A 13,925-nucleotide genomic window follows, 5' to 3' on the forward strand; every position below is an offset into this window, starting at 1 on the left:
CTGATAACAGTGGCACATTGTGTAATACTTAAGTTATAAATATCATAGCAAACTCTTGTGGGCTCAGGTAATATGCGAGTTATGCCATGAATCATCAGGAATCCAGGAAGCTCCTAAATTAATATACTATAGCACTCAGTGAGTGAGTACAGCACTCAGTAAATACCTCCTGACTATGACACCTGTTGAATATGTGGTCATACAACTGCTGTGAGCATGTGTTGCTTTTAATCATCACATCTCACTGTTGCTGTTAACCATCAGCTAATACATGAAAGTGTTGATATGCAAGAGCATTGTCCCACTGGCAGGGAGGGAGTGAGGCATGAGTGCAAAAAAGAATCTTTATTCTACATAGTAGAACATTATAAACAAAAAAGCACAGCAGCAAGCTGACTAAAAAGCAGTAAATAAAAGTAAAACACACTGGAAGTAATACGCAAGGAGTGGAGATGCTGAAAAACAGTAACAAACGTAATGCATCGTCATTAGCATGGTAAAAGTGAGCAATGTGCAGCACTACAGGAGAGTTCCTGTTGGCTCAGATAGGGGAGGAAACTAAGGTGAACAAAGCACAGGTGTTCGTGTTCAATAATTATGTGACTGGGAATAGGGCAGGTACGATGTGTGTGTGTGTGTGTGTCAGTGGGTGAGTCCCTTGGGCTAGGGTACGTGCCACACCATGACAGGCATGACATAAATGACTGATAGTGTTGTCTTCTGATAATGTGAGACAAAAGGAGATTTAGTTTGATTAAGCAATGTTCTCTCAAGTCTTCTCATTTTGAGTGAAATTACATTAAAGGCCTATTCAACTAAGGTATTACACACACACACACACACACACACACACACACACAAATGCACACTCAAGTGTGTGTGTGTGTGTGTGTGTGTGTGTGTGTGTACCCTTCTACTGCTATGTGGATCTATGTGGATATGTGGATCAAATGGCCCCAAGTGTCAATTACAGAAGTAATCCCCAGCAGAAAGGGGTGATATACACCTTTAATTTCTGAATGTTTCTGTGTATATATGCCAGACTACTGTCTATCACACAATGGTCCAGCAGACATACCTGCATTCTATTAGCTTGCACAGTAGGAGCTGGAAGTAGGCTTTTACCTGAACACACTGCTGCCAGAGGAGCTGAGACAGCACAGCAACTCGCCACACCAGTCAGCCACCATGCAGCTGAGGCAGAGAGAGCAGATCTCACCGTCAGTGTTGAGAGATGTGGAGGCACACCGCTACATGGTGGGGGAACTCCACAAGGACACGATGTGCCGAGTGGCCCCCAAGTGAGTGGCAACGGAAAGGCTGGTGAACCGCGATGAACTTGAGCCGGTGGGGAAACGGCAGCGGGAGTATCAACCCCAGAGCTGGGAAGATCTGCTGCCACCATAGGCTTTGGGTCGAGTGCGGCAAAGGCAGAAATCAGCTCACTGCACTCATCGGCACAGACTCACCGGTTTTGAGGCTATGATCAGGTGTGCTCCCTCACACCATGTGTCATGCTGAATGGCTGAGGAGTGATGACAGTCCAGCTGAATCACCAGCAACAGCAGCCATGTTGACATGAGAGGGAGAAAGCTGGAAGATCTGAGTTGAGGGCACACGCTCGGGCTCACGTCTATGCAGGATGTCTAAACAGGATCATGCAATAATGGTCAACATGCTGTGGATACTCGGCTTTGCCTGACCTCAGGAAAAAAAATCTTGAGCTTAAAGATGTGTGGAGCTCTCAGTGACAGCAGTGGACCAAAGGCACAGAGTGCAATCTCCCTGGAAGTATTGTTCCTGTTTTGCGTGGGAGCATCTACAGGTTCTGGAGGCACTGAACATGCAGAGTCAGAGCTGGTAGAAAGCAAAGAACGGAGAGTAGCTGAGGTGGTTGAGAGGAGCTCTACTGTTGCTGTCACCACACAGATCACCGCTGCAGCCAAGGGGAAGAGGCAGAGCTTTTCTGGGCACGTGAATATATCCAGACCAGGACTTCGGAGAGGCCACAGCATGAGCGACGCATGCCTTGGTTTTAGAGTGCTATGGCTGATTCACCGCACAAGTGATAACCACTGGCCATGCGTACTGTGGCAACCGCCACTGCCAGAGAGAGAGAGGGAGAGGGAGAGATGGTGAGAGAGAGAGAGAGAGAGAGAGAGAGAGAGAGAGAGAGAGAGAGAGAGAGAGAGAGAGAGAGAAAGAGAGAGAGAGATGGCAAGAGAGAGAGAGGGAGAGGGAGAGATGGTGAGAGAGAGAGAGAGAGAGAGATGGCAAGAGAGAGAGAGGGAGGGAGAGATGGTGAGAGAGAGAGAGAGAGAGATGGCGAGAGAGAGAGAGAGAGAGAGAGAGATGGCGAGAGAGAGAGAGAGAGAGGGAGAGGGAGAGATGGCGAGAGAGAGAGAGAGAGAGAGAGAGACAGCGAGAGAGAGAGAGCGAGAGAGAGAGAGAGAGAGAGATGGCACGGTGAAGACTCCCAGAATGTCACGGGCCTCCCTACAGACTTTACACTGGGCAACAAAATCTGAACTTGCTTTTGCTTCCCAGACTAAAGTAGGGGGACCATGTAGTACTTTTTATGCTGAATTTGAATAATATTTTAGAATTTTCCATCACGTATGGTTTTTAAGTGTGTAAATTTGACATTCATTATATATTACTTCTTCAAATATAAAAGGGTGTTATTATTCTTAATATGTGTACAAACTTACTCAGGAACATCTTTCTTCATTGTCCAGCAGTAGTCCGCTAACTTAGAACATAGAACTTTCCTTAAAAATAAAAGTGAGTGTGGAGAAGGGGATGAGGGCAGACCTCACTGTTGAGCCAGCCTTCTGGAGGTGTCATTGGCGTAATTCAGTGAACCACTGACGAAGGGAGGACCCTGCCTGATGACCCCTGTGAAGAGGTTGAGATGTTATGGTTTCTAGAATGAAATGAGCGCACTGGCCCTATGTGAAGTTCTAGTGGTTTGGCACAGAATATTTGTCATCCTGTGTACCATTACAATAAAATTACATGAGTATACTGTGGAAAAAAAGAGGCAAAATCAAAGCTGACCAGTGTAATTAATTTAAATTCAATATTTCATTGTTGCTTGTAAATGTTGTGTGTGATTAATACCGATACTGCAATATTGTATGTAGTCCATTTAAAATGCATCTGATAAATTTAGCTGTATCTTTAATTTTCGTAATTACTTACAAAACCATTAACTGTTGTTGTTTCTTGTAGTTTTTTTTAAATGTGTTTTAAAATGTTTATTTTGAACGATTACATGTAGCGCCGGTGCTGTATAAAATATTTACGGCACTAAAAAGACACGTTAATTGCCACCACAGCCTTGTCTCCGCCCCCTAAAGAAACTTCTCTAGGGACGGTGTAGTAAACAGCACATGTAGGCGGTTCTCTCCTGCGTTCGTCTTCGCAGCTAAGGTGAGTGTGAACAGGTGCTTTCACGCCAACCGTATTCTCTGTTGTCTAGTTAAAAGTATTATTATTATTATTATTAATAATACATGTGGATTTGGGCTGTTTGGCTTTTAATATTCTATTGTAAAAAAAAAACAAACATCCATCATCCATCAAAAAACATCTAACGTCCATCATTTACTCATTCTTATAGATGCGTGCGTACATCATCCTCTTTGCTTGTGTGCGGATAGTGGAGTGCTACAAAAATGGCCTGATTTCTAGCGCTTGCGGATCCATGGCACCGAATCACGGGTCCAGCGCTCAAACCAGCGCAGCCCCCTATTCTGTTACCGTGGACAAGACCAGCTACAGTGCGGGAGATGCAGTCACAGGTAGGTTGCCGTAATGCTCCCGAAGTTAAACGTAGGATAATCCAGATATATTTTCTTCGGCTTCTGATTATTTGTCCAATATTGTAGAAAGTAAAATGTATATGCTGTTTTGACTCGCTTTGTAACTGTTTAGAGAGTCGAAGATTCTAATAGTTGTAGCTGTGTAACCGATTGCTGCTTTCAGACTTTGGGAGGGAAACATGAAGATCGTGCTTTTTTTGTCCAAGGATAAATATTTCCTGAAAGTGAATTTACAGTTTTTCAGTTGATTAACTAGCATAATCTGCCAACTAAATTCAGTATTATCAAAACCAAACACACATACATACGAATGAACAAACATACAAACAATGGAAATGTAGGATTTATGGTAGTTCAGATCCAAAATCTGTGTGATTAAGGGTGAACCTTTTACAAAGACGCAAATGCCAGATATTTTCAAAATAAAAAAGATAACTGGGCACATAGAAATGCAATTCGGGTAGCCAATTATTCATTAAAAAGTTAGATTGGTTTCTCGTTTGTTAGGTGTACGTAAACAAGTGGTCAGTGGTGGTAGCGGCAACTCATACGCGGAAATTACGTGAGGGACGGGGGGGGGGGGGAAACGGAGCAGTCTGCGCTCCAGTTTATCTTTGTAAACATAACTATCATTTTAAACAATATACTACTGTACGATATACAGTATATCGAAATAAATCTGAGATTACTTCCCCTAGTTCATATGCCTCAGAGTGGTGTGGTTCACTTTACATTGAAATATATACAAGTTTAGCAGGGACTAAAGTTAGTTTTGCATGCTGTGACAGTTGCTAATTATTTTAGGATACTTACTGCTATATATATATTTTTAAACTTTATTGGTTGTTTACAGATGCACTAATTAAATCAAATTGTTAATTATTTTTAATTAAATATTAATTTACTGTCCTTAGTTGGATACAGCAAGGGTTTTTGACTAGCCTCATAGTCTGCAACTCATAATTTTATCATTTACAGTATATGTTTTATGTGTTGGGATAGATAGCAGACTAGTGTCACAAAATGGAATAATCACTGCCCAAGGCTTTTTGCTGTGTGCCTTGTTATACTGTCTTGTGCCTGTCAGCAGTGCAGTGCTTTTAACAACTGCTCAAAAACAAGAGAGAGAGAGAGAGAGAGAGAGAGAGAGAGAGAGAGAGAGAGAGAGAGAGAGAGAGAGAGAGAGAGAGAGAGAGAGAGAGAGTGAGTGAGTGAGAGTGAGAGTATGTTTAGAGCTCATTAATCCAGACAATAGCATTTAAATTCAGTATTATCTGGTCCAAAGTTCTGGTCCAAAGTTTTAGGTCTTACTTAGTCATTCAATATCTGTCAACACATGTTGATGAATGATGAATCTGAGTGATGAATCTGAGATGCAACTAAGTTGCATCCATCTGTCCATATAAGTCCAGATGAGAAAATGGTCATTTCCTTATGCAAGTTACAAGTTAATAGATTTAGACCCCAGAGACTGCATTACAGCTGGTGGCTGTACTCCAGCACTTCAAGCCTTTTTATACTGATTTTAAATTATTACCAAGAGTTTCAGTTATTCTTATTACCTTGGGTGCTGGGTGGTTGCAGATCAATGGTCAGAAAACTTGACAATGGTTCCATTAATAATATGTTCAGTTCCCAAGCACAAAGCAGGCACAAATACTCCCTGAGGCACAAGCCCAACTATAGTGGCCAAAACAAGGCAACCACCACATGACAAAAGAAAAATTCCAATTCCAGCATAATTAATTAATTCATTAATTTCATCTGATAAAATCAACCAAGAAGTAAACCATTTATTTATTCACTGCACTGAATACATCTTTGAGACAGAATTAAAAAGCAAATATTAAAAACCGTAATGTGTTTTTTTTTTTTTTCCTCAGTGACTCTCAGTGCAAAGTCTGGCACATTCCTGGGATTTCTGCTGGAAGCTCGCCTGATCGGTGGCTCTACTCCTTTTGGCTCTTTCAGTTCAGCGGGTACTGGTGCCCAACTGCTAGCCTGCTCAGGACAGCATGTAGGCCTACAATTACTTTGTAAAATGCTTAATTAGAAAACTGATTAATCATTGCAAGTAAATAAAAAAAAAAATCTACCCAATCCAATTTCTTATGTTGTTGAACCTCAGAGCGCTGCTGTCTCACATTCATCACCTACCCCAAAATCCCAAATCCAGAGTATATGGAAAGCTCCTACATCTGGAAACCTCAACAACATCCAGTTCAGGTAGTGAGGCTGGCCTCCTGTCCAGCAGATCACTATTTTAATTTTGTCTGCACCATGTTCTTGTCTATCCCTGCATCAGTAATTTATGAGCAAATATCTTTCATCTTTTAACTCACAATAATCCTTTTAGCCTGTAGCAATCGAACAGAGGGTTTGTCAGTTGAATGTTGTTACTGAATGCTTTTGTAACAAATGTTTCCCAGTGCAACATTTGTCCAGGCTTACTCCAGCTTCTGGGTGGGTGTGAAAAGTGCACAGGTGACCTATAGCACTGGGAATGGTACCACAGCAATGGTGAATATCCATCCATCCATCCATCCATCCAATCTGTTTCACTCTTTTTCAACTCCTTTTGATAATTTTGGGATGCATTGACTTGTTTGGATGCTCTAACAATGGAGTAACAAAAACTCTCCCCCATCTGTTTTCTTAAGAATGGTATTTCTAGTGCAGGTTGTGGAATTACTAAGACATGTGTCAGCCAGCCCAGTAACTGTGACCCTTTTACCAACTCCAACTGCTACTTCATGTCCGCCATGCCATTGTCTGATGGATCAGGATTCAATTTTGAGATCTTTGGTCCTTCAAACGGCTACGTCGCCATTGCTTTCTCGGATGACCAACAAATGGTATCAATTTCCAGTCTTTCGTTTGAATTGCACCCGTCTATCACATTACATAATTTGCACATAATATTTGCATTTACATTTTTTATTTTCCTAAGCATTAAAAAAATAGCATTTGACTGACCTGATTTATCTAACAATTTGTAGACTGTTTAGCAATCATAGCCAATGGGCTGAAGTTAACCGCTGGAAGCAGTTTGTCTATAATAATGTATAGCCTACATGAGTCTTACATTGCTACATCTGTGCATATATTTATGCATATTCACAATCAAGTGTAATGATTCAACACAGAAAGCATATTTCCCAGGGCCCCAATGCCCGCATCATATCTTCCCTCTTCTAATACACCTGCTTCTGCTAATATATTCAGTGATGTTCTAATTGGTTAATGGCACAGTTGGAAAGGGATAAAGGTGACCACCACTCAATGCTTTTAAACATTCAATTAAGAGTTTGTTTACACTGCTGTTTTTTTCATACAGCTGCCAACACCTATTCTGAGTGCAGTGGCCTAAACACACAGAAAGAAGCCAAATGATCTGTTGTTATGGTTACATTGCATTTGTCATATGAGATTACTGTTGATGTACATTAAGTTCTTCATGTGAAAGGCTTTGTATATTGTGGACTGGTTTTGGACTTGATCCTCTTCTCATTGTTTTCACAAGGGAAATGATGATATCTACATTTGTGGGAAAAACTCTCAGGGTAATATCCAGTTGCAGCATGCTTTCTCAACTGGAACTACAACACCAACCACTATTAGAATGGTATGGAGAGGTTTCACCCTGCTACAGTATGGCCTAATAATGCACGCTGACCTACACATGTTCAGTCAAAAATACACACTACTCTCAAGGATATAATTAATTAAAAAAAAATTTTTTTTTCATTGAAACATGATACATCACATATATTACATGATATAAGTGATACCAGTTTTGATGCAAATCTATTTTTGTCACTTCAGTCTAGTACAAATAACAAAATACTTAAAATGTGATTAAATACATGTTTTGAAACGCATAATTAAAACCCTACCTATCTCTGCTCTAACGGACTTACACACACATTCACTCCATGTCTCATGCACATGCACAGACCCACATGCACACATACTCACATGGTCTTTGTTTAAAAGGGCAACGTTACAAACTTCAACGCGTCATTTACCAATGGTGTCATCAGCTGCTCTTTCACTTCTCGAAACTCTATCAGCACCACCAGGAGTTCGGCCTCCACAAACAGCTACTACATCTTCCTGGCCAATGGCCCAGTAGACCAAAACGGTAGGCAGCACAAAGCTCCACCCCAGAACCTGAGTCAGTCTGTGTCATTTTCACAGTAATTTAAACGTAACTCTTTTTAAATGGATTGTTATAAACTAGGTAACATTTTCCATATCAGAAATCACCCACCTGTTCCACCCACACAATGTGCAATATTTCTACATTCAACAGGCAATGGATGATTTGGAAATTGACTCAATGGGTAAAATGAAAGCATATGAAACCAAGGATGAAGTTTATTATCAAAGTGAGGGCATCTGTCAGATGAAAGTAACTGGGCAGAAATATTTTCATTTGACATTTTATTCTTGTTAAATAACAACAATAATAGTATTTTTTATGTACTCATTTATGTACACTGCTTAGCAGTGAGAATTGCGAGATGCAGTAGTGTTTAGGAGTGGAGCTTTTAATGAGATAAATTGTGTTTAAGCAGCATTTATTGTGGGAATCTTTATCTTAGATCAAAAATCTGCTTAACCCATCCTAAATATACGAAAAGACATTGCTGTCAACAAAATGTCAAAAATGTCACCTCATTGTTTATCACCAAAATAATAGGTTGCCACATGATTGTGCTCATGGAGGTGCAGTTTTGTTGTCTGCAAATGAATTTGATTTTAGTTTTGTTTATAGTGTTATCTAAAAAGCTGTAAAGATATATATTCTAACAAGCAATCTATATGGTATTATCTGATTGTCTAGTACAGATATTATAATTATTGTATTAAGCTTTTTGAAAAGTGGAAAGAATGAACCTGCTGGGTGTCAGCTGCAGTGTTAGGTTCTTGAGGTCTGCTTACTGTTGTGTTCTTCCTATCAGGAGTCATCCAGATCCACCCCAATACACCCATCATCAGTTCCGCTAAGATAGATCTCTACAGCCCTCAGGTCCTGGGTGGAGAACAATACCCAGCGATCGTCAAAGCTCATGGTTAGAACTGCTCTGTTTTTAAAGCAGCTCCACTGGATGCCACAAAAAAATGGAGTCTTTGTACTGGGTCTGACCTGAGTGCCTACAGAAACAAACCACTGCCTTTAAGGGCACATGCCTCTGTGTCTTTAAGAACACATCTCAGGAATTTCCTGATTTGGGCTATTACAATCCTGATGGATACTTTATTAAGCTTATAAAATGAAGGCAAAAAAAACCCAAACCTAATATTTCTTCAGCTTTCTTTCACCACTTCTTCTCCATATTTTAAAGAGTTCCAGAACTTGTGATTGTTTTGCCTTTGAGTTCACTTATTCTATAGTGCCAGACGTAATTCTGCATGTTCTTGCCCTTCTAATGACTGTGCTCTATGGCCAGGCTGCCTCATGCTTATCTCTTGGATGACCACTGGCTCTGTAGGCATGCTTATTGCACGCTACCTCAAGAAAACAACCCGGGGGACTCGGTGCTGCGGAAAAGACTTCTGGTTTGTGGTAGGTTTCAGTATTAATTGACTAAGGACATTTGAGTGTACTGTGCCTCTGATTTTAGCTAAACTCTAAAATACTCCAGTGAATAATGAATAAAAACATTTTTAAGTTGAATTGTAGACATTGTATTGCTTTAACATCAGTTAATTAGTTAAATAAGACATGTATGGCCACAATGTACAGCCATCTTTCACAACATAAACCCTGACAGTAATCAGGACAGAAATTTGGGTGGTTCTACTTATTAAAGAAAATATCATTGACCCAACATTAAATAATGTTTTTGGATGTATTAATTATTTGATTGTTTATTCCACGGAGCTGTGTAACAGTTAAATCAAAACACTTGTGTAGCATCTTCAGTAGAGTGCCTTTTTTTCAGTGAAGAACATAATCCCTTGCACTACACAGATAATAATCCCTTACACTACACAGATAATTGTCACACTCCTCGTGACCTGGATCAGGTGGTAAAATGCATCAGGTACAGCAGGTCAAAAATTAGACAGCCTGGTAACTCCAGAAGAGGAAAAACAAACATTGCCCCATGTGCAGTACGACTGAACAAGCTTCATTTATCAGCATTTTGACTAACATTTGCTAACAAATGCCTTAGAAGCTGCTGGTTTGGGGGGAGGGGCTGTATTAAGGAGGCGCAGGGTTTTCCATTCTCTCTTTTTGTCCTCTGCAGGCACACATGCTTTTGATGCTACTGTCAGTTGCTGCGACCATCATTGCGTTTATCCTGGTGTTTTCATATGCTCAGGACTGGGCTGGGGTAAATACAGATTTTGTGATCACCACGTGCTTCAACTATTACAAGGAAAACAAGTTAACTTTAAGTTAGATGCTATAAGCCTGTACATAGACTCTGAGTCATTTTAGAAATAATCTGTAAACATTAAATGTGATAATTGTTAGATGCCATGTCAAACAGTGTGTGTGTGTGTGTGTGTGTGTGTGTGTGTGTTTGTGTTTGTGCAGGGAGCTCATCCGGTACTGGGCTGTATGGTGATGATCCTCAGCCTGGTGCAGCCCACTGCTGCCATGTTCCGCTGTGGCCCACAGCATGAGAGGTGAGAGAGACACAGAGAGATGATAACAACAACAACAACAACAACAACAACAATAAGTGGGAGGCTGGCCACTAATGAGGGTTAACATCTGCTTGGTGTCCCTTCCCTGCAGGAGATTCATTTTCAACTGGGCCCACGCTATCAATGCACTAGCCATCAAAGCACTGGCAGGTAGGAAAAAGCCTCACCATCAGTAAACACCCAGCATTACAATTGCACATACACACTGACCCTTTTTTCTCCTTTAGTTTTGTATTCACCACAAACATTTGTGAAAAAAAGACTCTATTATGCTGCCTTGGGAGAGTGACTAACCAAGGTTATTCAGTAAGGAAGGCCCTGCTACAGAACAAGCAGAGTTACATATTTTTCCTCACGCACTTTTTGAAAGCATCATAACTGCTGCAGATTGTTCAGGGAAAGCCTGTTGTGAAAAATGTGTGTAAAAAGGGCAACTTGGAAACATTGTAAGGCCAAGCTGGTGGGTATTCTGCCTGTATGTGAGACTGGCTTGCTGCTCCATGACTGTCTTTGAGTCAAGGGAGAGAATAAGAGTGGAGTTTATGTCGGTATTCCTAAGCTAATGTAAATTTGTCTTCATTGTACATGCAGTGGCAGCGATATTCACTGGTCTGATACTGGTGGACCCCTCTCAGGATGGCTGGCTGCCAAAGGTGATGGGAGGCTTTGTGGCGTGGGAGGCCCTGTTTTTCCTGTTCCTAGACATTCATCAGAAATGGACGGAAAAGGGTAAACAGTCACTTTCCTGATAAACACTTTGATAAAGTTGGACTGGGAGTTGATTCCAGTTGGTGTAACATAAGAGATGAAAGCTGCTTTACCAAGTTTGGTTTTAATTCTTGGCTCTGCAAGTTGGTTTATATCCATGGATCTAAGACACCTACTGGGCTTATACTCTTTGCGCATATCAGAAAGGAATTCTTGGACTAATATGTAGACTAGTAGTAGTGGTTTAAAGTCAGTTATATAACTAAGTGGAAGCTAATGTAGAGAGTTTAGAACTTGAGTAATGCACTGTTTTCTTTGTCCTGGTTAAAACTCTTATAGCAGCATTGAATGGCGATAAATGCATGTGCGTAAAATGCGGAGATAGGCAGCTTTAACATCCCAACATGATGAATTAAGTATTTTTACCTTTTGGGGGATTTTTTGGGGTTGTTTTTTAAGTAAATTGAATCACAAATTATATAAATGTATTGTTTTTTCAGATGTTGATGGAGATGATTATGGCCAGGTAAGTGTTCAAAGCTATTTGCTTTAATGACTAAATCACAGTAGCCGAATTACTGTGGAGTGACTACAGCAATTGTCTTAAGTTTAAAGATATTAGGCTCTTATTCCTATTTACTCTCGTTGTTTATGTACATAGCTAAATGTACAAGATAAAAGTTAAATGTAATGATTGGGGTACTGGGAACGAACACATGCGAAAGAACTAGGAGAACTAAAGACAGACAAACAAGGAACAGCTGGAGACAGGGAACCATAGAAATAGAGAACAGAAAAGCAGAGAAGTAAGTCAGGCAGTCCGGGAAACGGAAGACACTCTGGTATGTGAACGTGACATTAGGTAGGATGTGTTGAAACACTGCAGTATATAATTCATGAATTGATCCATGTGATGCATATATCTTCATTTCAAGTTTTATTTATTTATTTTCATTTACTTTCAACAGATAAGACCAGAAGTACTTATCATGTTAGCATTCTTCCTGGGAAATGTGGCATTCCTCGTGACTCTTCTTGTTGGAATAGGGAATGTATAACTTCTGAAAGAAGAAACCTATATGTCATCACAGCCATATAAAACAAATTCAAGCTGATTATTACTTTTTTTTATAGAAACTCAGGATTTCTGCATTTGTAGTGATACAAGAATCAAATTAGGATTTCAGTATGCATACAGCATTTTTTTTTTTAAATTGCTGAATACTGTATTAGCTAAATCATTTATTTGGTAAATGGATTTTCTCTGTATTTCAGTTGCTATTGTAATGCATTGAAGAGTAATTGGGCTACATAGCCATTCATAGTTCTAGTTCAGATAATGATGAATAATGTAGTCCCTGCCGTTCTTGGCTGAGTGCAAAAACACACATCCGTGTATGTTTAACATACCTCAGTAAACAACAAACAGTTCATTCTTTCTCTTTTTTACTTCCAGTAACTAATCAGTAGCCTACCACGATATGATAATTAAGGTCAAATGTATTGGTAATGCTCCAGCTAATGGTTAAAATATTACATTGATAGTGATTCCCTATAGAAACCTTGATTTATTCTGAAACTTTTATTCCTGCATGCTGTGACTCAAAAGATTCTTGAGTGTTTTAGAATTACATTTTGAATTTTAACATGCCCTTCAACTCAGGCACTTTTTCTTCAGATATCTCATGAGGAGAATGCAAAAAAGCTCATGAACTCATGCAGACAAACCCTCAAATTGCCTACATACATGTGTTGTCTCTTACAGAGCTCACAGTGTAGCTATATATGTCCATCCCCCAGTCTCTGTTTATTTGTGTCTAGTTGTATTTATCTTATTAACAAGAAATATTCGTAATGGCTTGTTGTATTCATTTCCATGCTTACTGAACAGTACATGCCTTTGCAATCACGTCACTTTATTATATAATAAACCAAATGTCCATAAACCTCATGCTTTCTCCTTTAAGAATTACTGGGCCTCATTCACCAACCGTTTCAGAAAAAAATAAAATCTTAAACCCCACTTATGCAATTCACTAAGATTCGGAAATTCACCAACTGTAACAGTGAGCGGTAAGGAGGTGGACGTATGTGTGTAGTCCAGGGTCATAGCGAAGGCTTTGAAACACAGACGGACTTTCATACATCCACCAGACACAATGAACAGCCAAGACACAGGGCACATGACAGGGTTTAAATACATGAACTTAACAAGACTAGAAACAGGGGACGGGTGTGGAAAATCAAACGAGGGGCGGAGAAAACGAAACTACGGCATGGAACTAAAATACACAAGACGGAAACCATGGAAGATGGCAGGGACTAATTGTGACACCAATGTTTTCTTATTTGGGATTTGATCTAATAGGTAAGAAGAGAATCTCACAATCAAGAGCAAACACTATAATGTAGTAATTTAATTACAATATCTTTATTTTTAAATAATTGTTTTCATTATTTTAGAATGCATTGTGGTCTTTTAGCATAAACACTGCACTAACACTTCAGTTTCACATCAGTCATGTTTCTTGGGAACAATACCCTTTAATAACCAGTAAAATTATTAAAAAGTTTGCATCTGCCTGTCTCCATTGTGCAGTAATTAAGAAAAAAGTCAGAACTGAGAGTAATGAAGTCAGATTCAAGGGCAGTGTTAGGAGTGGGCCAAAGAGGCACATGGGCAGAAGATTGACACGGGCATACATTTTTCCGAAAGCAAGATGG

At 39.9% G+C, this 13,925-nt stretch overlaps 1 protein-coding gene across 1 annotated transcript; it reads left to right on the plus strand.

Moving 5' to 3' along the window:
- The first annotated feature begins 3,392 nt into the window (after positions 1–3,392).
- zgc:163022 (putative ferric-chelate reductase 1) lies at positions 3,393–13,106 on the plus strand. The gene is made up of 16 exons (XM_027013288.2): positions 3,393–3,435; positions 3,626–3,806; positions 5,711–5,844; positions 5,956–6,053; positions 6,257–6,347; positions 6,488–6,682; positions 7,351–7,452; positions 7,824–7,971; positions 8,795–8,905; positions 9,284–9,399; positions 10,088–10,174; positions 10,381–10,472; positions 10,585–10,643; positions 11,085–11,222; positions 11,702–11,727; positions 12,170–13,106. Exons 2-16 carry the CDS (start codon positions 3,626–3,628, stop codon positions 12,257–12,259), a joined length of 1,668 nt encoding a protein of 555 aa, XP_026869089.2. The 5' UTR covers positions 3,393–3,435; the 3' UTR covers positions 12,260–13,106.
- Positions 13,107–13,925: the final 819 nt, after the last annotated feature.

The sequence above is a fragment of the Electrophorus electricus genome, chromosome 10 (assembly GCF_013358815.1).
Source record: "Electrophorus electricus isolate fEleEle1 chromosome 10, fEleEle1.pri, whole genome shotgun sequence".
Lineage (NCBI taxonomy): Eukaryota > Metazoa > Chordata > Actinopteri > Gymnotiformes > Gymnotidae > Electrophorus > Electrophorus electricus.

Excerpts from the sequence above, each read along its gene's own strand:
- zgc:163022 (XM_027013288.2), top strand. The coding sequence starts at position 3,626 with ATGCGTGCGTACATCATCCTCTTTGCTTGTGTGCGGATAGTGGAGTGC. Across the intron at positions 8,906-9,283 it reads AGCGATCGTCAAAGCTCATG|GCTGCCTCATGCTTATCTCT; the intron begins GTTAGAACTGCT and ends CTCTATGGCCAG. Across the intron at positions 10,644-11,084 it reads AGCCATCAAAGCACTGGCAG|TGGCAGCGATATTCACTGGT; the intron begins GTAGGAAAAAGC and ends TTGTACATGCAG.